The sequence below is a fragment of the Microtus oregoni genome, unplaced genomic scaffold, assembly GCF_018167655.1.
Source record: "Microtus oregoni isolate MIOR12 unplaced genomic scaffold, Mior012 000000F_ref0000247, whole genome shotgun sequence".
In the NCBI taxonomy this organism is placed as follows: domain Eukaryota; kingdom Metazoa; phylum Chordata; class Mammalia; order Rodentia; family Cricetidae; genus Microtus; species Microtus oregoni.
The window spans coordinates 14,065,772-14,086,416 of NW_024543059.1; the positions used below are offsets into that span (position 1 = coordinate 14,065,772).

The following is a 20,645-nucleotide window of genomic DNA, read 5'->3' on the forward strand; positions in this document are numbered from 1 at the left end:
CACACATGCGCATGCGTGTTTCGCTCTCCAGCCCCTTGCCTGACTAGCGAACCTCGCACATAGTGCATAGAACAGGCATTGCACTACAGACAGGGACAGGGGAAAGTGGAGGGAAGAATATTTGGCCACAGCTGTAAGGGAGGAAACGGAGCAGGTTCCAGTCAGGGTTGGCAAAAAGGAAACTTGGCATCACTAAGTATTCCTTTACCTTGGTCCCCGCCCTGCATCACTGTGCCTCAGCACTAGCGAGGATGTTCCTCCTAGAGGGGCCCAGCCCCTGCATAGGATCTTTTCCATTTTGTAGAGATCTTAGCCAAAAAGTAAATGAATAAACAAAAGAGAAAACACCGTAAAAATTCTTGCCTTTGAAACAGTCGTCTCTATTTGGGTATAAACATATGTGGAATGAGAAGATAGAATCAAGCCAAGGTCAAGATACCCAAAGAGATAAAATCATCTTCACATCCAGCAGAGGAGAATACTACTCCTATATTGCGGCGCCTGCACTACAGGACCATTCGCAAGCCGGGCAAGGGGCTGGAGATTGAAACACACAAAGACACACAGACAGAGACACGGGCCATCCTTGAAACAGGAATGCTCCAAGAATGCCCCTTTATTGTGAACCAGAGCTGCTTATATGGAGATCCTTAACTGATAGCCATGCCCCAGCCAAACCCACCAGAAACCACTCTCCTGCCATCAGGAACTCCTGAGGGTCTCATGCTCAGAGCAGCTGCAGGCTGTCTCAGAGCAGAGGAAAACAAGTTGTTTATAAGAAATTCGGGATCTGGGGGTTCACAGCTCCCAACAAGAGTCAATGGCTGAGACCAAATGACTGTAAACCGGGATCAGGAACTAGCGTTTCTGACTTGTAGCAACTGGCTCTCTCCGATCTCTCACACAGCTCTTGAGATCACCCAAGAAAAATGAGAAAGTCTTTGTGGTGGGGCATGCCTGACATCTTATTCAGGAAGATAGGCAGCCAGCCTGGCTACAAAGCAAGACTCTCGTCTCAATAAAACAAAGGACTGGGAGGGGCTCAGTGGTAGAGCCCTTGTCTAGTATGGCCAACACTCTAGGACATTAATCCTATGATCATAATTACAATTACACCATAAATTCAATTAGGAATATACCAAAGGACAAGACTGATAACTGCACTTACTAAGAGGATGGGATTATAAAGATGTGTCTGGGGGCTGGAGAGATGGCTCAGAAGAGCACTGACTGCTCTTCCAGAGGTCCTGAGTTAAATACCCAGCAACCACGTGGTGGCTCACAACCATCTGTAATTGTATCTGATGCCCTCTTCTGGCATGAAGGTGTGCATGCAGATAGAGCACTCATACATAAAATAAATACAGATAAATATGTCTTTTATATTTTCTCTATTAGTGGTCCATCATTTTCCAATAAAAAGGCATTTTAAATAGGGACCTGGGGGAAAATCATGTATTTGGGAGTCCTGGCCCAAGGCATCCTGTGTGCACTGTATATATTGATGAAGATGGGTGGCTGTCTGGACCTCTTGGAAAAGACAAGGGACATGTTCTAGAATCTAGGTCTTCCTTGTTTAGGTCAGCTTGAGAACTCATGGCTAGGTTACTAGCTAAGCCAGCTGTATTCATTCAGACACACATGCATTCACTCACCCACACGCCTTTCAAAGAACCGCTGCATGCAAAAACCTGTTTGAAGCTTTTGAAGAATTATACTGACCCCGTGTCTAAGTTTTGAACCTCTATAACATTATGTAGGTGAAAAAAAAAAGCAAGTTTCAGAACATAGCGTATAGAATGCTACTGTTTGTATTAAAAATAGATATATAAATATACATATTTATAAACTCATAAATGCATAGAATTGCTCTGAAAGGATACACAGATAGAGATAACAATGAGGAACTCTGGTGAGGGCACTGGAGGCTCACCTCCGTCAGGAAGTTTACTTTTTATTGTATATTCATTTGCGCTGTTGGATGTTTTGTTGTCAAATGTATATGTATCTATTTTTTTCAAAATTTACCTGGTGCTGAATGTACAATGGCGAACAGGACAGAAGTTCCTCAGTCTGGGGCAAGGCAAAAGGTGGAATTCGGGGGGGGGGGGGGGGGCGGGGACAACGCAACCATTAAGTTTTTAAAACCCAGACTGTTTACATAAGAGGCAAATTCTTTACAACAATTAGTCCATGGTAATTTGGCGTATCATTTTACAAAGACAAAGCAGTTAAAGTATAAATACTAGTCCTTTGTCAGGCCTCAGTGTTGGTAGTTTCTGGAGAGTAGAGAATCTGCCCTCACTTGAGGAGAGCATCCACGGCAGCAGTGAAATACGGCAAGCATCCTCAGATGACAAACAACAGTGCATTGAAAATCGGTATGAGCAATCGGGAGACTGTCTCCAAGGGAACCGGGTGTTACCCAAGAGTTAGGTAATGTCTTCTGCAGTGCTCCAGAAACGATGGGTCTTTAGATAGCAAAGTGAACCCCAGTGAGAATGGGCATTACAGGGACACCGTGCACACAAATGCAGGGCCCTCCTTGGGGTGACAAGGCACTGGTGGACTCTATGGAGGATCTGACATGATGGGGCACCCTGCCTTTTTGGAAAGGGGGCGTTTTGGATGGCTCCATGCTGCCGATAGGCTGGCAGCAGCCAGAACAGCTCTGTCACTAAGGTAGCACAGTGACTGACAGGCTTGACTCAGCACCATCATCACAGGTGGCCCAACCTATGTTATCCAACCTCTGTACGGCTGTTTTCTTTGTAAAACAGAAGGATAACTGAGATCCTTGTGAGGATTAAATGAACATCTCTGGCCATGAGCAGGACTGGAAATGCTATCTTCATCATCATTGAATAATGGATAAGCATGCAGGCCAATTCTTAACTGATACCCCACATCCAAATGTGAGCAGCCGATGAGATGCTCCAGTCTCCAGGCCCACATAGTGTTCTAGAAACTAGTGCTTGCACATTTATGACCTCAGGAGAGCCTGGAAGGAGCTGGATGGGGATTGCTCTGAGGAGGAGCCTGTGAGGAGGGCTGTTAGGAGCTGGCTGAGGGCAGGAAGAACTCAGGCCACGGCTCAGGCTTCCCAGAGCAGTTTCTATTCTCCTACTCCAAGAGGTTGGACCTGGCATGGGGACAGTTGCTCCACCCGCAGTTTCTCCACCTTCTGGGTTCCAGCTCCCATGGTTTCAGAGTGGGAAGAAATGCAGCTACACAGTTCAAAGCCCTCTATTCACCTCAAGAACCTGTTCTCATAAATGAGCTGGGGAACACTCCCTGCAATGGGGATTAGCCTAAGGAGAAAGATTGGTGGGATCTCAAGAGAAACCAGGGTTATGTGATGGAACTGGTAAGGGACAGTGGCTGGCTTTCCCTCATTGCCAGCTGGGGAAGAAGGGAGATAGAGCCCCCCAGAAAGAACGCTCATTTAAATGGTACAGACAGCAGAGCCTCTCTGACTTGAGGCAAGAACTAACTCTCCCTACTGCCATTAATTAGTCTTTCACTACAAATTTGGCATTTGATAGAGCAAGAAAAAAAAAGTCTTCAATTGTGAAAAGGTCATGCATATTTCTCCAGCTTGATTCCTAATACATATTCATGCGTCCCTGGAGAGACCACAGCTTAAGACCTCAGTCAGCACCCCTTCCCTGTGATGCACGGGAACCTGCTAGGCCTAGCCCCAGGCCATTTGGGTCAGAGAACGTCGTCCCACAACCTGTCCTGCGTGCTCAGGCAGAACCCACCTCTCATCTAATCCTAATTCTACCATGTCTGGGTTTGCTGTGGCAATGGTCTCCAAATGCTGTACAAAAGTCACAGAATTCCTTCTTTCTACCCCTCACCAAGAACCTCTTGGATTGAAAGCCCTTTAATGGAAAGACTCCCAGAGAATATCAATAGGCCTTAGGCCAGAGTCCTTGGAGGTAGCTTTGGACCAGTACTGATGCCCTCCCTCTGCTCCTTTAGAAGTCTGGAACCTAGAGCTCCATGGGCAGCAGAAACACTGTTTCCTTCAGATAGGCAGTCAGGGCACTCTGGGAAGAAGGGCTAGCTCACCTGAAGATGAATACAAGAGCCTACCTGCATGGTAAGAAGATTTTTTTATTGAAATATAGTCTGAGCAACAAGAATGTAGCCGAGAGGAGGAGGGACTGGCCTGCCTGAGGCACAGGAGCAAGAATACAAATATCCCCATGTCTGTGTACCCCACGCCCCACCTGTCAGGGATTGCAGGATAGCAGCAGGAGGAGGGCCTGGCTCTCGGCACCTGCCTGCCTTGGCCATACTTCATGCTCTCCTCAGTTCCGAACAGGAGTGTACTGACATTTCCCCCACCCACAGAGACACGCTCAGCCAGTGTGACAGTGAAGTCCTCAGGATGTTTCTGGGGAGAAGAATCAGAGAAGACAGGAAGGAAAGGGTGAGCAAGAGACCTCACCAAGCCAGGCCGGGCACAATTCCAGGGGAACGGCCAGCACCCTTCATTCCCTCCTTCTTGGGCTCTGAAGGCAGGAAGGAGAGCTGGTGTCTACAGGGAAACGGAGCTCTGAGGAATTCCTGCTGAATACAGCAGGTAGGGAGCCCAGAGTACAGCCACTGAGGGGCTGAAGCTGAGATGACAGCATTGGGGTTGTACTACCTAAGTAGCCTAGGGCTGGAAGGACACGTATGAGAACTGGGGTACCAGGAAGCAGCATAAAGCCATAAATAACACAAGCAAATCCAGAGTTGTGAGAGATTCTGGATGACCCCATATTTTCTGGGGCTGGGGACATCCAGAATCTACAGCTCAGGACAGACACTGCTCCAGAGCACAGTGGCCACGCACATACTGGGGCAGAGCTTTTTATTTCACAGTCTGCACAGCAGGTGAAGGTGCCAAGACCTGGTTGATGGCTACAAAGCCTCTGGTCACACCTGAGGAGATAGTGCATGGCTGTTCTGGTCCTGAGAGGCCTGTGGTTGATTCTGAGGGCCTTGGGCACTGTCTTCCTCCAGGGACAGGCCTAGTGATCTCCTTGGCTCTAGGTCAGCCACCAAAGGCTCACTGGCACATCCTTCCAGTCCATTCTCTCTAGTCTCCACGGCCACCTCCTCTCCAGAGCATGCCTCTGTGTCTGTGGCTTCCACCTTCACTTCCACGATCTCCTCCTCGTCCTCCTGGTCTCTCACTTTATGGACTATGAACAGGTGGCGGTTGAGGGAAGTGGCAGACGTGTAGCATAAGCCGCAGAGGAGACACTGGGCTGTGGAGCTGTCCACCTGGTGCTGAGGTATGTGGCTCTGGAACTCGAGCTCTGAGGCTGTGGCGAAGCTGCATTTCGCACACTGAAATAAGGATTTGTGCCTTTTGGTAGAGGAAACAGTCGCGCCATTGCTAGCGCCTGGAGCATCTGCCATTTTGCTGACTGGTCTTTTCAGATGGTTCACCTGAAAGAAAAGACAGTGTGAACAGAGACGAGGCCGAGCCCTCAGACGTACTTTCTGCTCATCAGGGAGAGAGCACACGAGCCGTGGAACTCTGTGGAGGTCAAAAGACAATTTGTGGCAGTAGTTTTTTTTCCCTCCACTGTGGGTTCTAGGGATAGCTCAAGTTTTCTGTTTTGTTTTTTTATTTTAATTTTTATTAGATTTATTCATTTTCTTTCATGTGTGAGTGTATGTGCACTGTGTGCCTGAACAGGTCAGAAAAGCACACTGGGTTCCCTGGAACTGCACTTGGGGCCTCTGCCAGAGTCCGGCCCAACTGCTTTATTTTCAATGTTATGTATAGATGTGACCTAACAAGAAGGTGGAGTCCTGCCTACCCCACTTCTCAGGTCTCTTCTTCAAAGAACACATTACCAGCTATGCTTAGTGTTGATCAGCTTGACACAAGCCAGGATCATCTAGGAAGAGGGAGCCTCAATTAGAAAAGGCCTCCTTCAGATTGGCCTTCTATAGGACATTTTCTTGATTAATGATTGACGTGGAAGGTCCCAGCCCACTGTGGGTGGTGTCACCCCTGTGCAGGTGGTTCTGGATTGTATAAGAAAGCAGGCTTAGCAAGCCAGTAAGCAGCGTTCCTCCAAGGTCTCTGCTTCTGTTCCTACCTTTAGGTTCCTGCCTTCAGTTTTGGCCCTGACTTTCCTCTATGAAAGACTATAAACTATAGGTTACAATAAAGTCTTTGCTCTCCAAATTGTTTTTTGGTCTTTATCATAGAAACAGAGAGCAAACTAAGAATCCTGGGTTTTATAGTGCCTCTAAAAAATATCTCATAAATGTTTGTTTTTTTTTTTAAAAAAACAAAAAGCTGTAAAACGATTTCTGCTGCCCACTCCCCTCTCCCTGCAGCTGTGCACCTAATAACACACACCAGAGCAAACACGGAAGCTTTGTGTTTCTAGTGGCAGCACACTAAGCCACTGTGGGCTGACAATTCACTCCAGCAGACATCACTGGGCACCCTCTCTATGCCTAGGGCCCAGCACTCTCTAACCAGGTCCTAGAAGCAGAACTGCTGTGTCAAATGGTGCAAGCGTGCGTACATTTAAGAGAAGGGAGGGAGGCTGCAGACTGTCTCACACATTGGTACTCACAGAAAGAAAGGAACTGACATTCCACCTACTTGTGTGCTAGCACCAGTCCCTAAATAGACAAAAAAGTTTCAAGACAGCCCATGACCTCCAGGTGGCTCTCAGACTTACTGAGTCCTCTTCAGAGCCCCTGATGTGGGAAGAATCTGCAGCAGAGGGAAAATCGGGCTGCTCTAGAAGCGCACCAGAGATGGAAAAGGGACATGTGACAGGGGTGAGGGACGAAAGCAAGGGGCTGCAGAGCGAGTTCTAGACCTAACTCTTCCTACAGCTACAACAACAGGGAAGGAAGAATCCTGCCCTGATGAGGTAGCTCTGCCTGCTTGCCTCATAGGATTCGAAGGAAGCAGAAATAAGGTTACAGCAACAATTGTCTGATGGGTAGGCTTTCCCATGAGTCTTTGTTCCTATCTCTTACTCATGTCCAGTGCCCTACTGGGACCACATTTAGGTGTCACTCTGCTTGTTACATGACGACAGCTACTAATGGGGCCCTTGAAGCCCCTCTAATGCCTTCCCAGTTCCAGGCCTCACTGAGCAGCCTATTCAAGGCAGTGATCCCACACTCACCTGAGGGGAATGTCCACCTGGATGTCTGACTTTGGATGTCTGGCTCAAATCAGGGTTTCTGATACCATGCATAAGGCTGATGTGGCTCTCCAGGAGGGAGGGCCGAGGAAAGCTGGGGCTATCCTCGGTGCAGTACCTGCAAGAGTGCAGTTGAGGAGGTGAGTAAAACCCCAGGTTCCCCTGTGTTCCTCACAAATCTGTGAGGGAAAGCTATGTGAGCAGGTAGACTTCTTAACAAGCTAAGGACGCAGACAACAGCAGTTCAGAAGGCTTGCATACTTGACACTAAGCCCTCATCCCAATACCATTCAGGGGCTAGTGCTGGGCTGGCGATGGTAAAAAAGGCCAGAACGCATCCATCACAACACCATCTCTACTCTCAAGAATTAGGCACCATTGAGAAAATCCGGACCCTGGAAGCTGGTTCCAGACTGTCACAGGGTATTTTGACTGCACTGTGACACTCTGAGACTGTTAATAAAGTTAACCTTGAATCAGGGGGCGGAGCCAGTCACTAGCTGATGACAGAGGCATAGGAAGGGACAGGGAGGGGCTTAAAAATATTTGTGGGCCTTTTCATTCCAGGAATTGTGGAGATGATCAACTGGTCATTCCTTGGTCACTTTCTTGATTTATCAGGGTTTTACCCCAATATCTGATTCCTGAGAGTTTTATTATTTTTATTATTATTATTGGCTTTTTAAGACAGGGTTTCTTTGTGTGGACCCTGATTACCCTGGAACTAGCTCTGTAGACCAGGCTAGCCTCAAACTCATAGAGATCTATCTGCTTCTACCTCCCTGGTGCTGCTGGGATTAAAGTGGCGCACCACCACCAGCACCCGGCAAGTTTTTATTAATAATAGAACAATTTAGACAAGTGCTCTGCCTGACGTGCCTGATTTCTGACTCAGCTGGTGATTCCCTGCTGGAAACTCGTTTGTCTCTTGCTTCAGGCCCCAGGTCTCACAGCACAGAAGAGAGCCCCAGTAGTGCCACAGGCAGGACTTTCCCCTCCCCCTTCCAACTCACCCACAAGTGTAGACCTTCTTTACTGTGTCGTGATTGTTACGTATGTGTTTGCGCAGGCTGCTGGGGGTGTGGAAGGATTGTTCACACTGCCGGCATGGGTACCGCTTCAGTGTCTGAGGGAAGAGGAAACAAGTCCCAAGGCATCAGAATCCTAAGCTCTGGGCCCATCTTTCTTTTTAGTGATATGACCAGGAAGGAGAATAGCCCAAGACCTTAAGATCTATAGCACATACCCAGGCTACAGTACCAGGAAGAAGGATAGCCCAAGACTTTAAGATCTATAGCACATACCTAGGCTACAGTACCAGGAACCTGCAGAGGCCTGCCACATAAGAGGATCCTTGCCTCACAGGAAAGATGACCAAGAGTTCTAGTGCTGCACGGTGGCATGTGGCTGCACTTACCCGGCCATGGCTCTTTTTCATATGGGACACATAGCTCTCTCGATCAGGAACCCATTCCTGGCACTCCTGGCAGGTCCAACCAGTGCTCCTCATCCGGGGCCTGGCTTCAGCCCTGCTGCGGTGGGTTTCTGGCCGGCCCCAGCGACCAGCAGTCAGGGAGCTGCCTCTAGCGGCTACGCTTGTGGCTGGGGGCTCAGTGGGAGCTCGAGAAGCAGGGCGACTAGAGGATGTGTCCGCTGAAGCCTGGAGGCTGGATAGCTCATCCACGTTCCTGGGAACACCGTGGGTACTCTGGGGATGAAGAGAGCAGAGTCAAACCCCTGACTGGAGGCTCGGCACTTCCTCCAAAGCTTCTCCCAGGGCACCTCACCTTCACGTGCTGCATTAATTCCGGCTTCTGCAGAAATAGGAGTGGGCACTCAGGGCACTTGAAGACACCCGCCTGTGACTTGCTGACATTCTGGTAAAAATGCTGTTGAAAGTGCCTCTTCTTATTGAAGACCATTTCACAGGAGCACTTATAAATTAGCCTGACAAAACAAGCCCAGGAGGGGTGAGGTAACCAGGGCTCTGCTGGCAGGATCAACAGCCCCTCTCCCCTGTCTCTGCTCTCTCTGAGCCAGTATACATCTCTTCCTGCCTGGGAGGTCCTCAGGAGACCCCACACAATCTCTCCATAGCCTTAGCTCCCCAGCCCATCCTTCCATCCTTCTGTTACCCTTACAGCATCAGGCCACCCTCTCTGCCCCACAGGACCTGCAGGTCCTGCAGCTGCACTCACTGGGAGGGTCTGTGGGGCTGGGTGGGGTGCTGGGCGGTACTGTGGTCCATTGTACTACTGGCAGTCTTGAAGGCCATGGGGCAGAATGCACACTTGTGAAAAACCTGGCAGTGTCGCTCCTGGATGTGGCTTTTCAGCAAGGCCAAAGTCAGGTGGATGACACCACAGTGGATGCACCTGGACAAGAAAGGTGGGGAAGTGTTAGACCAGGGGTGATGCTGGCAGAGGGACGGAAGGCAGCCGTAGAGTACCGCAGGGCCCTTCTCCCTCACTCCAGTGCACGGGCTACAATCTGAACATACATCCTAATACTGTAATTGCTGCAGAGGGAATGTACAGGACTCCTGGAGGCCAAGGTCACGTCTGGTGGAGAACGAAGGACAATCCTAAGTCCCCTTCAAACCAGCCATCCTGCAAACCAAACATCTGCAGCCCTCCTGAGAAAAGCTGAGAGGAATGGAGAGAAGGGAGAACGGTTCAGTACTGACTCCAGCGCTGCCACCAGGAAGTTAGGGATGGCTCCTTGCAGACAGAAATGTGATGCCCATTGCCGGGACCACTGTTCAAACAATCAGCCCTAGAGAACAGGAAGTCCTCTAGGGCAACACCATGCTGGATTACTGTGAGCAAGGAACAGTTCTGTAGCTGCAATATAATGCAGCTGTTACATTTTAAATTAATGAAATAACATTACAAGTTCAGTTCCAGGCCAGCAAGATGGTTAGGCATGCATAGGTTCTTACTGTCAAACTTGATAACCTGAGTTCAATTCTCAGAATCCAAATGGCAGGAAACTACCGACTACCATAAGTTGTTCACAGGCCTACACATACACACACACACCATGACACACATGTGCACATACCCAAATCAACAGAAGTTCTTCTATCCCATAAACAAATTTTAAAAGAGAAAGAAGACAATTTTATAATTATATGCTACGAAACATGTAAAGTTTTGAAAGAAATAAGTGTATAATATTTAATGCTGTCCATTATCAGCAATAAGAAAACAATATAAAACTACTTAAACGGCTGGAGAGATGGCTCAGAGGTTAAGAGCATTGCCTGCTCTTCCAAAGGTCCTGAGTTCAATTCCCAGCAACCACATGGTGGCTCACAACCATCTGTAATGGGGTCTGGTGCCCTCTTCTGGCCTTCGAGCATACACACAGACAGAATATTGTATACATAATAAATAAATAAATATTTTTAAAAAACCTCCTTAAATAGTGTAATTGTGCTTTCTTATGACATCATTGAATAAATTCCAAATTATTTAAAAAGGATAGATTAAGTTTTAAAATTCCAAGCCATTTGTGGGAAAGAGAGCAGGAGGAATGAGACAGCTGGAGAGATGGTTCTGCGGTTAAAAGCTCTGGCTGCTCTTAGGACTGGGTTTGATTCCTAGTACCATATGGGGGCTCACAACCATCTGTAACTCTAGTTCCAGGGGATCTGACACCTTCTTCTGGTCTCTGTGGATACCAAGCGTGCATATTGTTCATAAATTTATAAGCAGACAAAATCCCATAATAAGCAAAATTAATTTTAAAAATATAAAATTAAATTTAAAAAGAGAATCTAAGGGTTAAAAGAAGGAAAAAGGGCTGTTTGATGTCATCTTCTGAATAAGACACAGCCACTACCATCAGGAACTCATAGCACCAGGTATTGGTAGCTGGGTCTGCATAAGAATGTGCTCCTCAGGCCAGCAGGGGTGGTGCACACCGTTAATCCCAGCATTCGGGAGGCAGAGGCAGGCGGATCTCTGTGAGTTTGAGGCTAGCCTGGTCTACAGAGTGAGCTCCGGGACAGCTACGCCTACACAGAGAAACCCTGTCTCAAGACCCAAAAGAAAGAGAAGAGAAAAAAAAAAGGAAAAATGGACTCCTCTATAGGTAAGGAGGGAGGAGAGGTTGGGGAGGAGGAACATATCACTCACTGCTCAACTATTTGCTATGGAGAAATTCAGGGAGAGGGGAAGTCATTGCCTTCAGTTTGGGTCTTGGTGATCCCATCGGGATCAATGGATAGTTCCAATTCAATGCTCACACAGATGACGCTGGTTAAACCAAAAAGCTCATAGAATGAACTAAGTCATGTGAATCTGGAAAAGAGACTGGTAGGGATTGAGGAGAAAGGCTGACAGAAATGGGAGAAAAGAGGAGATGAATCAAAATACATTGTATACACATATGAAATTATCAAAAGGATAAAATTAATCAAAACTTTAATTTCCTAAAACATATAAATGCGTACATATACTTTACAGAAAATGCATACAAATTATATAACACAGACACATATACTTGATGTTCAAGCTTTTTAGCATTGTCCTTAAAAAAAAAAAAACAGAAGCCGGGCGGTGGTGGTGCACGCCTTTAATCCCAGCACTCGGGAGGCAGAGGCAGGAGGATCTCTGTGAGTTCGAGACCAGCCTGGTCTCTGGTCTACAAGAGCTAGTTCCAGGACAGGCTCCAAAACTACAGAGAAACCCTGTCTCAAAAAACAAAAAAACAAAAACAAACAAACAAAAAAAAAACCAGAAAGAATACAAAATACAAACTAATATTATAAAAGTCTGTAGTAGCATTCAGTAAAATGGAGCAGTTATCTTTTTAGAAATTAGTAAACAGCATTAGCACCGGGAGAATGAGAAGAAATATCTGCAATTCATACATCTAACAAGGAACTCAGTAACAAATGTTGGCAAAGACAAAAAGATAAAAACTTCATACCCTGTGGTAGGAATTTAAAATGGGACCACAGCTTTGGAAAACGGTCTGCCAGAGCCTCAAAAAGCTAACCGCAGAATTTGAATTTGGTATTCCTAGTTACCCCTATGGGGCTGGAGAATGGCTCAGCAGTTAGGAGCTGAGTTCAGTTCCCAGCAACCACATGGTGGCTCACAACCATCAGTAATGAGATCTGGTGCCCTCCTGAGAAAGAGTCGTCCTCATCAACTTGGACCATGAAACCTAACATGGACAAGTTCAACAGAACCACCATATATGGGCTGCCAGGGCATAAATTTCATTTCAATTTCAGTTACTCCTATGTGTTCACTCCAAAGAAAGGAAGCAGGTAGTGTGTGGCTCCCTCCAGCCAACCCAGCACACAGAAGGCCAAGGCAGGCAGATTGCCATGAATCTGAAACTGGCTTGGGTTACACTGTGAGTTTTTGTCCAATTTGTGTTACGTACGGAAACCCTGTTTTAGTGGCGCTCGCCTTTAATCCCAGCACTCAGGAGGCAGAGGCAGGTGGGTCTCTCTGAGTTTAAGGCCAGCCTGGTCTACAGAGTGAGTTCCAGGACAGCCAGAGCTGTACAGAGAGACCCTATCTCAAAAACAAAACAAAACAAACAAAAAAAAAATCAAGCAAACACTACAATAAATAAATCAATAAATAATAAAGGGGTTCAAGAGATGGCTCAGTGGTCAAGGTCTCAAGTTCAGTCAGTTCTTAGCACTCGCAGCAGCCCCCGAGGCAGCTCCAACCACCTCTAACTCCAGCCCCAAGGTATGTGACACTCTCTTCTTGCATCTGTACACACCTGGTATACACAGACACATATTCATAAAAAACCTCTTTTGTAAAAAGATAATAGCTGAGGAACTTACATACCTCCCCCACTTGTTTTCCTCCAAGACAGAGTTTCTCTGTGTAGTCCCTGCTGTCCTGCAACCGGCTCTGTAGACCAGGTTGGCCTGGACCTCACAGAGATCCTCCTGCCTCTGCCTCCCGAGTGCTGGGATTAAAGATGTGCACCACCACTGCCCTTTATTAGCATGTATCTTCTGCGGTTAACCCTAGTTTCTTGGACATTTTAACATCACTCTTCTCAGAACAATGTTTTACATGGCATTCCTTATAAAAAGGCTTGATAACTTAATTGCTTTTAATACATTCTATGTTTTTATTCTTTTTCTTTTCTTTTTTTTTTTTTTCGGGGGAGGGCAGGTTTCAAGACAGGGTTTCTCTGTGTAACAGCCTTAGCTATACTGGAACTCACTTGGCAGACTAAGCTGGCCTGGAACTCACAGAGATCCTCCTGCCTCTTCCATCCAAGTGCTGGGGTTATTAAAGGAGTATGCCACCACTGCCTGGCCTATCTTTTTTTATTCTTAAAGAAAGTAAAATAAGCCGGGCGGTGGTGGCGCACGCCTTTAATCCCAGCACTCGGGAGGCAGAGGCAGGCGGATCTCTGTGAGTTCGAGGCCAGCCTGGTCTACAAGAGCTAGTTCCAGGACAGGAACTAAAAGTTACGGAGAAACCCTGTCTCGAAAAATCAAAAAAAAAAAAAAAAAAGAAAGTAAAATAAAAGTGTGGAGCTGTGCAGCAACTGTGCAATTGGGACTGTCTAGAATGAAAGGTTCAGAGAGAGAGAGGCAGAGTCGCATCTCTGTGAGCGAGCACTTGCCTAACACTTGAAGCTCTGGGTTCAAGCCCTAGAATTTAGGAGAAGAGATTAGAATAGAAGTAACTTGGTGCTGGGTATGACTGCACACACCTTTAGTTCCAGCACTTGGGAGTCAGAGACAGACCTACATGGCAAGTTCCAGCCAGGGCCATATAATGAGACTTTGTCTCAAAATAACAACAAAACAAGATGAAAGAAAAAGACACATCCCCCTAAATATTTTGGTGTATGAATTGCTATTAGATTAGATCTGACCTTAGAATTAGCTGCATAAACTTAAGTCAAAGTTTAAAAGGTACTGGGAGCTTTTATTTTGTTTTGCTTTAGAAAAAGGATTTTATTTTTAATTATGGGTATGTGTCTGTGTATGGGTTTATGCATGTGAGTTCAATGTCTACAGAGGCCAGAAGAGGGAGTCAAAGTTACAGGTGGTTGTGAGCCCTTCAGTATGGGTGTTGGGAACCAAACTCAGATCCTCTGCAAGAGCATTATGTGTTCTTAACTGCTGAGCTGTCTCTTAACTGTAAGCAAGCCCCCAGTTAAATGCTTCTTCTATAAGTTACCTTGATCATGGTGTTTCATCACAGCAATAGAACAGTAACTAGGACAATCTCCTTTCAGAAACTTTCCTGACCATTCTGAGTTATAATTACCATGCGCTCGTGCACGCGTGCATGAGTGTGTTGGGTGGGGGGGTGGATTTTGAAACAGTCTCAATAAACCTCAGGGTAACCTTGAATCCCCTTTGAAAATCTTTTCAGTTTTTATTTTTGCTAATGTGTATGTGTGTGCATCTATGTATATGCCTCATGTATGCATGCCCACAGAAGCCAATGGATGGCACTGAATCCCTGTAGCTGAAGTTACAGGTAGTTGTGATATGAATACAGGAAACAAAATTCAGTTCCTCTGCAAGAGCAGTAAGTGCTCTTAGCCACGGAGCCATCTCTCTAGCCCGCAGCCTTGAACTTCTTTTTTTCTGAGATTTGTTTTTCCCTGTGTATCTCTGGCTATCCTAGAACTCACACCCCTGGCTCTGCCATCATTGCCCAGCTTTAAACTCCATTTTTGGTCAGGTTTATTTTTATTTTATATGTATGGGGGTTTTGTTTGTGTATATGACTATATACCATGTGTATCTAGTATTTTGGAAGCCAAAAGACAGCATCAGACCCCCTGGAAATAGAGTTACAGATAGCTAGCTGTTAGCTGCCACACGAGTATGAGAACTGAATGCAGGCTCTCTGGAAGACCTGTCGGAGCTCTTAACTGCTATTTCATTCCTCTCTAGCTTCTGGATTTTAGTTCCTCTTAACCTTCATGCCTTTACTTCCTGAAATCTGAATTACAAGCACGTGTCTCCAATGTTCCATCAAACGTTTATACTTTTAAAAACCAAACTAACAAGCTGGGCATGGTAGTGCCACTTGTACCCCAGCATTTGGAAGGCTAAGACAAGGAAGGTGGCTGTGAATTTTTTTTTAAATATTTATTTATTTATTATGTATACAATATTCTGTCCGTGTGTATGTCTGCAGGCCAGAAGAGGGCACCAGACCTCATTACAGATGGTTGTGAGCCACCATGTGGTTGCTGGGAATTGAACTCAGGAGCTTTGGAAGAGCAGGCAATGCTCTTAACCACTGAGCCATCTCTCCAGCCCCACGGCTGTGAATTTGAAACTGGCCTGTGTAATATAGAGCTCTAGGCCAACGCCTGTCTCAAAATAATAATAATAATAATAATAATAATAATAATAATAATAATAATAATAATTTTAAAAAATCAAGGAAAATGCCAGGTGTGGTTGTGTGGTTGTTGCACATGTACACAGTGTGTGTGTGTGTGTGTGTGTGTGTGTATGTATGTCTGTCTATGGATGTGAGTGTATAATATATGTGCACAACTCAGAAAACAAAGAAAAGAGAAGCCGGGCGGTGGTGGCGCACGCCTTTAATCCCAGCACTCGGGAGGCAGAGGCAGAGGCAGGTGGATCTCTGTGAGTTCGAGGCCAGCCTGGTCTACAAGAGCTAGTTCCAGGACAGGCTCCAAAACCACAGAGAAACCCTGTCTCGAAAAACCAAAAACAAGAAAAGAGAGATACAATTTTAGGTCAACCAGACCTACAGAATAAGACCGGGCAAAAAGGAATAAAGAAAAAACAAAACCAAGAAGGAGGGAGTTAGACAAATTGACAGAGAACTAAATATACTCTTCCCCTTTAAGGCTATTTATTCTAATATTTAATTGGATTTTTGTGTTTTGAGGTTTTTTTAAACTTTTTTATATATGTAGGTGGCATGTAAAAGCACATTTACCTGTGTGTGATGTAGGAGTCCCCTCTGTGTGCTGTGATTATCGTTAATGAATAAAGAACTGCTTTGAGCCTACAGCAGAACAAGACAGGGCGGAGCAGAGCTAGGTGGGGAGGACTGGACTGAATGCTGGGAGAAAGAAGGGTGGAGTCAGAGAGACATCATGAAGCTACCAGGGTCAGACATGTCAAATCTTTGCCAGTAAGCCATTGCCAGGTGGTGACACACAGATTAATAAAAATGGGTTAAATTAAGATAGAAGTTAGCCAATAAGAAGCCAGAGCTAATGGGCCAAGTAGTGTTTTAATTAATACAGTTTCTGTGTGATTATTTCAGTTCTGGGCAGCCAGGACAAACAAGCAGGCCCTCCTCCTACATGTGTAGGCGCACACAGATACATGTAGTGTGTGCAGCGACCTGAGGTTGATAGTGGTATCCTCCTCTATCACTTATATGTGTAGGTGGCAAGTGTAAGCACATTTACCTGTGTGGGCACACGCACATATACAGTGTACAGCAACCTGTGGTTGACCATGGTATCCTCCTGTAACACTCTTGACTCTGTTATTGAGGCAGGGTCTTCCACTGAACCCAGAGTGTGCCAATTCCACTACTCTAGCGAGGATGCTTGCGCTGAGGATCCACTGTCTCTGCTTTCCTGGGTGCTGGGACTCCTGCCTGTATTTGTGTGCGTTCATGGGGATCCATGCTTGCATGGCATATACTCTGTCTACTGAGCCATCTCCCTAGCCATGTTCTTGTGTTTTTTAAGAAATGGTCTTCAGTGGTATTGGCTAGCCTTGAATTCACTAAGTATCTGAGGATTACCATGAGTGCTTGATCCCCCTGCGTCTACTTCCCAAATTCCAGAATTACAAGAGTGTACCTCTGTACCTGGTTTAATACTTTTTAAAAACTCACTTTCTCTCTCTTGTCCTTCCTTTCCTCTATAAAACAAAATGTCTATTCACCCACCAGCCAGCATTGCTTTTGTTTCTTTCCTTGAGGCAGGGTCTCAGGTAGCCCACGCCAGCCTTGAACTCCTGATCTTCCTGTCTCATAAGTACTAGGGTTAACAGGCATGTGCTATCATGGCCAGTTATTTTATACGGCGCTAGGGATCAAATCCAGGCCTTCCAAACATGCTAGTTAAGCATTCTACCAACTCAGCTACATCTCATGCCCACTAGCCAACATTCTTGTCCTATTTGGCTGTATGTGTGTGCGTTTGTGTGTCAGTATGAAGGTGGTCATGTATCACTGTGTGGGCATGGAAAAGCACGAGTGTGGAGGTTGGAGAACAACCTCAGGGTCAGTCCTTGCCTCCTACCTTGAGATAGGGTCTCTCCATTGTTCACTGCTCTTGCTGCAAGTTTCCAGGCTTTCTCCTACCTGCAGCCATTTCACCATGAAAGCACTGGAACTGTAAATACATGCTACTATACCCAGTTTTACAGAGGGTCTGGGAATCTGAATTTAGGTCCTCACACTTGTGTGGCAACTGCTTTATCCAGTGAACCATCTTCCTATTGTCCTATTGTGGCTCTTTAGAAAACTAACAAAAACAAAACAAAACAAAAAACCCTGCATTTATTTACTTTGTGTGTGTGCTGGCGTGTGCACACAGGCACACATGCATGTCTCATGGTATGGGTGTATAGATCAGAGGGCAATCCACAGAAGTTGTTTCTCTCCTACATGTCGGCAAAGTGTATAAACTCAGGTCATTACCACATCAGTGGGTAAAGCTGAGCTCCATCTCATCAGCACCCCACCCCCAACACACACATACACAGTCTGGGTTCTTAAAACAAGTTCCTGTCTGGAAAAAGGACTTGCCATTGGGCAATTCCAGAACAGTGAGCCAGGGAGCACCCACCTGTAGCCCACTTTTCGAGCATAGTGTAGGCAATTCTCCTTTACGTGAGTCTGGAAGTAGGCAGAGCGACAAAGGACACCACACTCCGGGCAGCAGTAGGGGGACTTGTGGGCATGAATCCGCTGGTGTGCACAGAAACTACATTGGTTTGGCAGCAGCATCTGGCATACCTGGCAGGTCTAGAGAAAAAACACCAAGAAAGCAAATGACACAGGTGGGGTGGAATGGGGACATGTGCTGTCACCAGCTGACTACAGTCAGGCAGTTCATACCTAGAATCCCAGAACAGCTGTGGTTACATACTGAGTGATACCCTGTTTCATTAAAACCAAAACCAAAGCAATAACAAGAAAAAAGAAAGAAAATAGACCAATACGTGATTTGTGAGAGGTCCAGGACAGAATACAGACTCAGGCCAGGGATATACGTCAGAGGCGGAAAGCTGGCCTTGCATGTTTGAGGTTCTACACTAGAAGCCCTGTACTATAAACACAAACAAAATCAAAAAAGCAAGCTAGCAAACAAATAAGGCAAACATGGTGGCACACACCTGTGACCTTAGCACTTGGCAGGAGGGTCGTGAGTTTGAGGCCAGTCTGGATTACTTAGGGAAACCCAGGTGTTCATCTGCTAAAAAGCTAGATATGGTGGGGGCATACCTGTATTCCTAGCACTTGTGAGGAAGATCAGGAATTCAAGGCCAGCTTTGGCTACAGAGTAAATAGGGGCTAGCCGGAGAGAGATACATGAGACACTGCTTCAAAATAAATAGATAAATAATAAAAATAAAAAGCCCATTGTAAGACTTTTTAATATAATTAGGAAAGCTTAAGTGTAGATCTGTATTGGGTAATATTAAAGAATGTTATTAATTTTACTAGGTGTGATGACAATATAGTTAAACAAAAGCTTAAGAACAGGAAGATACACACTCTACCAGGCATAGTGGCAAACGCCTTTAATCCTAGCACCTGGGAGAAAGAGGCAGGTGGAACTCTGAATTTAAGGACAGCCTGGTCTACATAGTAAGTTCTAGGACAGTCAGAGCTATGTAGAGAGGCTCTGTCTCAAACAAAACAAAACAAAACAAAAAACCAAGACGGATGAGAAGAAAATAATGATGATGATACCGCCCCGCTGTGCTGACATTCTGTACTAATTGAATGGCTTAGAATGTAAGGGAAGGTATGAAAAATGCCCACCCACTCCCCAACCCCTAGTCAATGCAGAGGAAGACAGCTTTGCTTCTTCAGGCGCAGACTTCCAGGAGGAAGACATAAATCCAAGCACACTGTTCCTCACTTGGTAGGGAGCTGCACCCCACCTCGTCTCAGTACCCTTTGCCCTGGCTATGTGGCCTGATACTGGTACTGTCAATGGAACCCAAACCCAGCGATCATCAAGGCTAACTCCTGATCTCAAGTCTTCCTCCCTAAAAGCCACATTTAGCAACAGAAGATACTGTGAAGGAGGTGAGAGAAACCCAGCAGCCTTCCAAGCACAGTCTCTGCAAACATGTCTGGACTGTGCTTTTATGTAGCTCTCACAGGACAGAGTGGCACAGGGAAGAGGTGGTGTGAAATTGGTGCCAGCCCTGATTCTATGCTCTGATTTCTACCTACACAAGACTTTAGAATTTGGGTAAAAAGCAATGTGGAAAACATCACAGGCCCAGACACCAGACCTCCATGACTAAAGACCTTCAAGGATCAAACTCAGAGTCCTAGCTCAACTGGGACAAACAAGAGCATGGAAGCCCTAGAGAGGGTGCTGACCACACTCCATGACTCATCACCAAGAAAATGGGACAGAAAAGATGAAGATGAGAGGCTGCACAGTGACTGTGGTGGTTTGAGCAAGAACGGCCCCAATGGGCTCACACATTTGAATGCTTGGTCATCAAGGGGTGGCACTACTTGAAAGGGATTAGGAGGTGTGGCCTTGTTGGAGGAGGTGTCACTGGAGGTGGGCTTTGGGGTCTCCAAAAACTCAAATCAGTCCCAGTGCTCTCTTCCTGCTGCCTGCAGATCTAGATGTAGCCCTCAGCTATCTCTCCTCAACCATGTCTGCCTGCCTCCTGCCATGCTCCACTCACCCCCTTAACCTACTGTGAGGATAATGGACGAAACCTCTCAAACTGTAAGCAAGTCCCAATTAAATGCCTCCCCCCTTCTTAGTTTTTTGAGACAGAGTTTTTCTGTGTAACAATCCTGGCTGTCCTGGAACTCACTTTGTAGACCAAGCCGCCTGCCTCTGCCTCCGAGTGTTGGGATTAAAGGTGTGCACTACCACCGCCAGGCAAATGCTTTCTTTTATAAGAGTTGCCATAGTCATTGTATCTCCTTACATCAATAGAGCACTGACTGACTAAGATAGTGACCCTACAGCACTCCCTGGCCACTTCAGACAAGTTCTCTGCAGAAGCTCAACTTCTGCCTCTACCAAGCACATGGCCAGCCACACCTAACAATATCCTGCTCCTTACCTGCGTAACTCTGACCTGTGTCCCCCATAGCCAGAACACCCTCTTCCCACCTTACAGGCCCAATCTGACTGACACAGCACAAGACTTTGTCCCTATTCCTGCTGTCACTATGAATTAGTCCCTCCGACGTCAGCAACAGAACTAGATTTTTAACCTTG

At 46.2% G+C, this 20,645-nt stretch overlaps 1 protein-coding gene across 3 annotated transcripts in view; it reads right to left on the bottom strand.

Moving 5' to 3' along the window:
• Window positions 1-1,790: 1,790 nt before the first annotated feature.
• The window catches only part of Znf592 (zinc finger protein 592), a 51,543-nt gene continuing 32,688 nt past the window's right edge, over window positions 1,791-20,645 (bottom strand). For all 3 annotated transcript variants that reach the window (XM_041644515.1, XM_041644651.1, XM_041644571.1), the window contains 7 exons: window positions 18,003-18,181; window positions 9,386-9,562; window positions 8,975-9,134; window positions 8,605-8,895; window positions 8,201-8,313; window positions 7,170-7,305; window positions 1,791-5,451 (listed from right to left, as the gene is read on the bottom strand). In XM_041644515.1, coding sequence (XP_041500449.1) covers window positions 4,933-5,451; window positions 7,170-7,305; window positions 8,201-8,313; window positions 8,605-8,895; window positions 8,975-9,134; window positions 9,386-9,562; window positions 18,003-18,181 — 1,575 coding nt within the window. In that variant the 3' untranslated portion in view covers window positions 1,791-4,932. The remainder of the gene's footprint in view (window positions 5,452-7,169; window positions 7,306-8,200; window positions 8,314-8,604; window positions 8,896-8,974; window positions 9,135-9,385; window positions 9,563-18,002; window positions 18,182-20,645) is intronic.